The 8,681-nt window shown below is 48.7% G+C and overlaps 1 protein-coding gene across 2 annotated transcripts in view; it reads right to left on the bottom strand.

Annotated features, from left to right (window-relative positions):
* OPA3 (outer mitochondrial membrane lipid metabolism regulator OPA3) overlaps positions 1-8,175 on the bottom strand; it is a 66,843-nt gene extending 58,668 nt beyond the window's left edge. For both annotated transcript variants that reach the window (XM_086353164.1, XM_086353165.1), the window contains exon 1: positions 7,996-8,175. In XM_086353164.1, coding sequence (XP_086209290.1) covers positions 7,996-8,137 — 142 coding nt within the window. In that variant the 5' untranslated portion in view covers positions 8,138-8,175. The remainder of the gene's footprint in view (positions 1-7,995) is intronic.
* Between the last annotated feature and the right edge of the window lie 506 nt (positions 8,176-8,681).

The raw sequence follows: 8,681 nt of genomic DNA on the forward strand, positions 1-8,681 counted from the left end.
CAATCCCTGGGTTGGGAAGATCCCCTGGAGAAGGGAAAGGCTACCCACTCCAGTATTCTGGCCTGGAGAATTCCACGGACTGTGTAGTCCATGGGGTCGAAAAGAGTCGGACATGACTAAGCGACTTGCACTTTCTTTTCACTTCACACACACACACACACACACACACACACACACACACACACATACATACATTCATACTAGAGGAGAACGCTCAAAATGTTTCCTTAATAGGAGAGCATGATGAAACTGTTTGGAAGTCACCAGCATCAGCCTGCTGCCATGTAACAAAACTGATATGGTGCTCTGGAGATTATAAATAGACTTCAGGGAAGTGGTTTTCAAACACTCATGCACACGAGGATCCTTTCTGAAGAAGATTAAAAATAAAAATGCCCAGCTCTTCCTTCCCCAGATGGACCCGATCAGGATCCTGGGTGGCTAAAGGGAGCACCCCACAAACCTCACTTTTTTTCCCCTTCAGGGCGTCTACTTTCAGCTCATCAGTCTTCACAGCAGCTGTATTTAGTCTGGGGTTTGTGTAATCCTATTGAGCTCTGAATGTCAATTCTATCTGTCACTTCTTGGAGTTCTCTTTGGCTTTTTTCCCAACTCCCTGGTGATTTTTTATTGTATTCATTTGTATTTTTGTATCCCTCCTATTTTAGCCTTTCCATACATAAGCAGAGCTCTTTTGTATCCACATCTGACCATTCCTGTACCCACAGTGTTGGCAGGTCTTGAGCTGCCATATTTTGTATCTGCTGACTGTTGATCATGGTGCCTGCTTCTCTGCACCGCACACAATTTTTTCTCATGAGCTCATATTTGCTGGAACTCTACCTGAAGGAATTCTCCAAGGCCCAGGCAGAGCGGGGAGACCTCCTCCAGGGAGGGTGTATGTTTGTCCTGACCAGGTACTTAGGGGCACACAGACCCAGGTTCATTTTCAGCCTGCTGTTTCCAGGATCTTTCAAAGAGTATAAATTAAGCCTCGAACCCACACAGGGACAGTCAGTGACTGCCAATTCACAGAGGAAGACGTTTTCAATCTCTGCCTAGATCTAAGGGTGTGTGTCTCTGCAGGATGGGTTCTTTTTAGTCCACTCTTCCCCTGAGGGATACCTTCGCTGGGAGCTGGTTGTGCACAAGGTGGTCCCCTGTCCAGCTTTCCCACAACACAGCCTCTGTCCCTGAGGCCACGTGAACCTGTCAATGTCCCCAGACTATCAGGTAGCCTCTGTGCTTGCTCCCCTCCTTGGCTCTTTGCTCTTGATTTCTCCTTGCTCTGCGAGGAGTCCCTCTTCCTCGCAGGTACAAACCGTTCATTCCAAAGGATGCTTCAAGTATTTCAGGAAGCATTGGGTAATAGGAGGTTCTCTACTCAGCCACACTGTCCTCTCTCTTTGACTTTCTCACTTTTCTTTGCTCAGAGACACACCTCCAGTCCCATCAGATCAACATAATTGCCCTGTGCTAGTTAGAAATGTTCGCGGGGAGGGCCCAACTCCTCTGCCTGTGGCAAGGCTGTGAGGAATGACTGAGGAAGAGACACCAACACCACCTAGAGGCCTGAAGTACTGACAGCTCAGCCACAAGAGGCCGCCAGGGAGTGCACCTGAGAAAGAATGCACTAGAAAGTTTAGTATTAAGATAATGATGGGACTTCCCTGGTGGTAGAGTGGTTAAGAATCTGCCTGCCCGTGCAGGGGACACAGATTTGATCCCTGGTCTGGGAAGATCCCACATGCCTTGCGGCAACTAAGCCCCTGTGCCACAACGACTGAGAACGCCCAGTGCCTGTGCCCCTCAACTGGAGAGGCCACCACAATAAGCCCGCGCGCCGCAACTAGAGACAGCATGAGCATGCCAACGAAGACCCAATGCAGCCAAAAATAATGACTAAACACACAAATAATTTTTAAAAAATTAAAAAAATACTCTAGGATGATAAATGGATAGCTGCAAGCCCCCACAAAGGCGATGATAATGATCAAAATAGTACGGTACCTGACATCTCCATATATTCAACAAAGAATTATGCAGTGCTTAAGAGCCAGGCATTGTTTAATGCTTTATGGATATATGAACTCATGGAACATGAATTATAATGATACAATTTATAGACAACAAAAGTATGACCCAGAGAAGCTAAATAACTTGCCTTGGGGCCACACAGAAAATGGCAGAACTGGGATTCACATGCAGCCAGACAGCTCAGCTTCAGAGGCTAGTTTTGCCCACTCCACCCAACCAAGTTACTGAGTTCACTCTAAGTCACTGAACTTAGAACGTGCCAGGCCTGTGCTAAGGGTATTCACGTACTTGACAGATCCTCCCATCAGACCTATGAGGTGAGTGCTACACTGTGCGGAGGAGGAAACTGAGGTACAGAAAGGCAGAGGGACTCGCCCAGGACACACACTGGATGGCAGAGCAGAAAGCTGAGTGCGGGAAGCCTTTATCTGGAGGCAGTGTTCTGCCTCTGGACAGTAATGCCCATGCAGGATAAGAACAGATTATCACAGCCAGCACCAACGACCAGATCCGCACATTCTGGGCTAGGCCTTGATATCCACTAGCTCTTGGATCCTCACGAGAATCCTGGGAGGTGAGTTCTGTCGTCACCCTCATCAGACAAACATGGATTTGGGAGTCTCGGAGAGGTCAAGCTGCTTGCCCACAGCTCATTAGTGGCACCAAGATGCCAAGCCAGGAGGGTCTCCCCTGGGGCAAACTGCCTTTGGTGACTGTCTGTATCGCGCCCTGTGTAGCCCCCTCCCACACTCCCTCTAGTCTGTGCCAGAGCTGCTGGGATCAACAGAGTGCGCTGCAAGTGATGCTGTGTGGTTCCAGGTCCTGCCCTTAAATGGCCTGCAGCTTCTGCTCCTCCCATGGAAATCCGGCTCCAGCAAGCCCTGAGAGACCATGAGGGGAAAGACATGTGGAAAAGAGAGGTCTGTAGACAACACTGAGATGGAGAGAGGAAACAGGATATTCCAACACCCCAGTCGAGCCTCCTGATGACTCCAGGCCCGGCTGCCCTCTGACTGAAACCCCCTGAGAGACCACCAGGCCAGACGGACAGAGGAACCAGCCAGCTGAGCCCAGTCAAGGCACAAAACTGTGAGAGAAAAACAAAACGGTCGCTGTGTAAAGCCCTTAAACAGTAGGTCACATTGCTTTGTAAGCAAAAGAAAACAAAAACCAACTCCAAAGCCAAAACTTGTAAGAATGACCACAGAGCTGAGCTCTTCTGAAAAAACTCTCCCAGTCGCCTGAAAGAATTACATGGCATATTAGTTTCCTATTCCTTCTGTAAGAAATGACCACAAAAGCAGTGGCTTAAAACAACTCGCATTTGTTATCCACAGTTTCAAAGGTCAGGAGTGTGCAATGGTTCTCACTAGGCTACACTCTGTCAGTAAGTAAGAGCTCCTTTCCAGAGGCTGTAGGGAAGAATTTGTTTTCCTGCCTTTCCCAGCTTCCAGAGGGGACCTGCACTCCTGAGCTCACGCTCCCTCCTCCATCTTCAAATGGATGTCTTTCCTGTCTCCTTCTTTCACCTACAAGGACACTGGGCCCACCTGTACAATTCAGGCCACTCTCGTTTCTCAAATACCTGATTCAATCATACACGTAATAATGTTCCTCTGTCGTGTAAGGTAACACATTCAACAGGTTCCTGGAATTAAGATGTGGGCATCTCCGGGCAGGGGAGGGCTCATTATTCTGCCCACCAGGGTAGCAAACTGGAAAAATAACCAGTGTTCTCCAAAGGCCTAAGTGGAAACACACTGGAATTTTCCCACTGCCCAGAAACCTCCCACAGCTCTTCCCACAGTGCACTTTGTAGGCATGGCCCCAACCTGCCTGGCATCACTGCCCTCTTTTATTTTCTCTCCCCAAGAAATCTTGGTTGAAAAAGATCGTTGCCTCCTTGGCACAGTGCGTCACCGATGATTTATGCTTCGTGCATTTACTGTTCTTTCGCAGGCAGACACACCTACTCCTCCAGCTTCTACTGTGAGGAGACGCATGGCCAGGCCCACCCTCTGTGTCTAAAGAATCTTAGCCAAAGATACAGTCGCTGTATGTGTGGGTCAGCTCGGGAGGCCTGACCCGGGAGAACACACAGTAGCCATAATGCTGGAAAACTCCAGTTGCCTGGGTCAGGGGCCATGGTGAACAGCAGTTAGCAGTATGAAGACAATACAACAACATAATTCAAAAAGCGTAAATCTGATAAGTCAGTGCATTCCAACATCAAACAGCATCTCCAACCAAACCTGTCCCCCCACTGAGCTCCTGGTGCTTTCTGTTCAGCCTGCCCCTCCACCAGACTGCCTGTCACACCCCATCCACAGGAAATCCTGCTGGAGCTACCTTTCAAATAAATCTACTGCTTATTCATTACTAAGGGGAAAAAGAAAGGTTCTTTTAGTGGTCACCACCTTAACCAAGGGATCCAAGTTACCACCACAAATGACGGAACAAACAGACATCAGGAACCCCCTGAGGTGATGTCCTTAGGTGTTCTGAAGTGTTCCTGCCAAATATGCTCAATGTGAATCAAATCAGAGGAAACGATCAGAAAACCTCAGATTGCAGGACACTATGGAACAACTACCCCAAAGTCAACGTCACAAGGACAGGGATACTGTTATAGAGGAGGGCCAGCAAACTTATTCTGTGAAGGGCCACAGAGTAACCATTTCACATTTGTGGACCATAGAAATCCATCTCTGTGTCCACAGACAACGTATAACAAATGGACATGGTTCTGTTCCAATAAAACTTTATTTACAAAGACAGGCACTGGGCCAGACTGCCAAACCTGCTGTAGATTAAAGGATACTAAAGAGGCATGATCATCAAATGCTGTGCATGATTGTTGAGCTGACACTAGATTAAAAATAAAAATAATAAACAGCTTAAAAAGGACATTTTGGGGACCAGAATATGAGCTATATATTATATAGAAGCTGTATATTAAACAATATTGTCACCAATATTATTGTTATCAATGCTAAATTTCTCAGGTGTGATACTGGTTCCGTGTTCTTAGAAAATACAGGCTGAAATATTTAGGAGTTTAGAACCATGTCCAAGACTTATTTACAAATTTTTCAGGGGGAAAAAAAAAGACTGTGTGTATACATTCATGTATGATGGCGAAGACCAAACAAATCTGCTGAAAGCTAATAAGAGCGAACTAGGGGTTGAAGGGCATATAACCGATGACCATACCATTCTTTCTTTCAACTTTTCTGGGAGTGTGAAATTTTAGAAAGAAGTTGCTGGAGAAAGAGTGTGAGGCAGTGGACAAGTGACTTCCCCACTCACCTGGACTCCTGTAGTCATCTCCTCCCTGCAACCACTCTCACCCTATGATTGCCAAAAGGATCACTGAAAAGTGGTCTCAGATCCGGTCCCTCCTCTGCTCAGACCCTCCAGTGAGTCCCAGCCATTCAGAGGGGTCCACAGGCCCTGCACAATCTGCCCCCTTCCCGCCACCTGCTCAGCCCTCAGCCTCTACTCTGTCCCTCTGTTCAGCCACACTGGCTTCCTTGATGTTCATCAAGCATGCCAGGTGCGTGCTCACCTCAGGGCCTTGGCAGGTGTGGAGACTTCGGGTGAGAAAGCTCTTCCCCCAGACACCCGCACTGCTGGCTCCCTCCTCTCCTCATATTGTCGATGAGGTCACCCTGATAATCCTATCTAAACTTCACAACCGTCCCCCAAATACTCCTCCTTCTGCATCCCTGATGTTTTCTTCAGAGCAGTTTGTGCTATCGAATATATTTCACACTTTACTGCTTTCTTTATTGTCTGACTTTCCCCCAAAGCTGAGAATGTAAGGTCTCCTGAAGACAAAATGTTTTGCTTTTTCTTCTCTGCTGTATCCATAACATCTACACGACAGCCACAACTCAGAGCCATGCACTGGCCTACCATTTTACATCCACTTACTCCTCACAACAACAGGATGAGATAAGTATTATTTATAGCATAAATGCATATGCAGCATATACACAAAATAGGAATAATAACAGTGTCTAACTCAGAGTAATTGGTGAGGACTTAATGCTGTGAAGTGCTTAGCACACTGCCTGGCACAAAGTGAGTGCCCATTAAATGTCACTATTATATAATACCCACTGTACAGAGGAGGAAACTGAACCTCAGAGGGGTTAGTGACCTGCCCAAAACCACCTGGCTGAGAAGGGGGGGACCCCAGTTTGGAACCGATGTCAGTTTGACTCAAGTTGCTGCTTTTTAAACCACAACACTAAGACATCCCACGGTGTCTGGGAGAAAGGCAGTGGCAGGAAACAGAAACCAGCTCTGGGAATCCAGAATGCAGGGTTTAAGTCCCGCCTTAAAGGGCCAGGGTTTAAGTCTGGCCCAGACTCCACGTGTAACCTCAGCAATTCTCTTCTGCTCTCAAGACTTTAGTTTTCTCTTTGATAAACTGCAGGGAGTCATTTCCCCTCCCTGACATGGGGACAAAACAGTGTGAGAGTCAAATGAGAAAGTTTATAGGAAAGCACTTCAGTAACTGAAATCCAACATTTCTCCATTCTAAGATCTGCAACTCTGGCAGACAACCGACCAAACACCAAAAGATTAAGAATTCCAGGCCCTGCAAAGCAAATTTTAGGCATCCAAACTTGTAAAGAAAAGAAGTGTGGTTCCCTTAACCATTTGGCCTTTGCACACGCTCCTCCCTGTCCCTCAACATTATCCGTGTCCCTGTGATGTCTGCTGACATTCTTCTCACCCTTCAGTTCCCAGCCCAGAGGTTTTCTGCCAGGAAGCTCTCCCTGAATGCTACATCAGGTCAAGTGTCCAGTGGGCTTCCTTATCCAAGCTCTGCCCACTCTGGGTCATCACCTTGAAGGATGGGCCTGTCCTCACCCAACTGTGAGTTCCTCGAGGGCACAGACTAGGGCTGGCTTGATTCCTGCTGTTTCACCAGCACTGCCCAGCACAAGGCCAATCACAGGGTAGACACTCAGAAAACACCAACCAAATGAAGTACCAGCTGGATTAATGGTGGTTCCCTGACCTAGCAAATTAGGTTAAATTTCCTTATTCTTTGCTCCCACAGGCCCCTAGCACATAGATCATCTTCTCACAGTAGCCCGTATTTTAAATGTTTACTATGCCCTTCGGATCTCAGCTCAGGCAGCCTTCCTCCAGAGTCTAGACAGCTTTCCCGACCCCACGCCCCTGGGTCAGGAGGTCTCTCAGCTCTGGAGTTGGCACCATCCTGTCCGCTCTGGAGTGACAACGATGGATCATAAATGTGTCTCCCAGCCCAGCAAAAAGCCAGAACAGCCTGTCTACTGAATGAATGGAAGAACAAATATGGTGTATGTGTGGATTAATAAATAGACGGATGAATGTCCACTTTAGTTAAAATGACTCCTTTAGCCAGATTCCCATGTCAGGACTCCAGACTTTACCCGGAGCCACGCCCCTAACCTAGGCCTATTCCCCGGAGTCCAACTGGGACAAACGAATGACCTAAACAGATGAAAAAAGCACCCCTGACTTCCCAGGACGGGAGGGAAACTGAGGCACGAGGTGGCGTTTGAGGAATGATGCCACACAAGGATGGTTTGGCAAATGACCCGGTCAAGTTTTTCCTCAGCTCTCCCCAGGTCCTCTCAGTCCTGGCATGCCCCGCCCAAATCACTCCCGTTGCCCACACTATTGGCTCGTCTAGACGTCAATCTTCTCGCGCTCTTTTCCTCTATTGGCTAATATTCCCAAATCAAGCGCGGGCACTTTGTACCGCCCTTCACCCCATGCCCGTTCTTACTATTGGGCTATTCGTATGCCCCTCTTCAAGGAACCCTCCCTATTGGCGTCAAGACTCTGCCGGTTCGGGCTGTGATTGGTTGTGAACAGAAGCCCATCTCCTGAGCAACCACCTGAGAAGGATTAGAGAATGGAAAGGTTGGAGGGACGTGGGGTCAGACTCACGCTGAGCCGGCGGGAGGCAGATATAGGTCTTGAAGAACTCGCTTCGGCGGGCGGCCTCCTTAATGCGGTTGGCAAGCGGCTTGCTGACCTGCCGGATGCCCAAGTATAGCAGCTTCGCCATAGGGAACGCGCCCACCACCATCTTGGCGGTCGCAAGGGGAACACGCAACCTTGCTGACTGGGAGGGGCGCCTCAGATCGCTCCCTCCTCCCCCGCCCTCTCGTCGCCGTGCGTGCGTACGTACGTGCGTACGCCCCGGGGGAAACCGCTGGGGCGGTCCATGACGTCACGGCGTAGACGCTGACGCTCCGACGTCCGCTCCTATGAATATGCAAATATACGGCGGAAGTGAGGCTGTCAGAGGGTGGTACCGTTAAACGGCTGCTGTAGCCTATATGGGTTCCCACGCCCGCTTCGGCTGACGTCATCGCCTTCCTCCGTGACGTGGCGTACCTGCGCGGCTTCTCCAAAAGAGCAGTCTTAATTAGTCCTAGTTAGGGCTCAGGCATCCCAAATGCACCTTCTCTCTCACTTTAGAGCTGTCACTGGTCGTGAGAAACTAGCCAGGTAACCTGTAGTGAGATCCCAGCTCTGCGGTTTACCTGCTGTGTATGACGAGTGACTTAACCTCTCTGAGTATCAGCATTCCCATCTACAGAATAGAAATCATAAGAAGGCACATTCCT

The sequence above is a fragment of the Bos grunniens genome, chromosome 18 (assembly GCF_055505025.1).
Source record: "Bos grunniens cultivar Pamir isolate PY7600 chromosome 18, Bosgru_T2T1.0, whole genome shotgun sequence".
Taxonomy (NCBI): domain Eukaryota; kingdom Metazoa; phylum Chordata; class Mammalia; order Artiodactyla; family Bovidae; genus Bos; species Bos grunniens.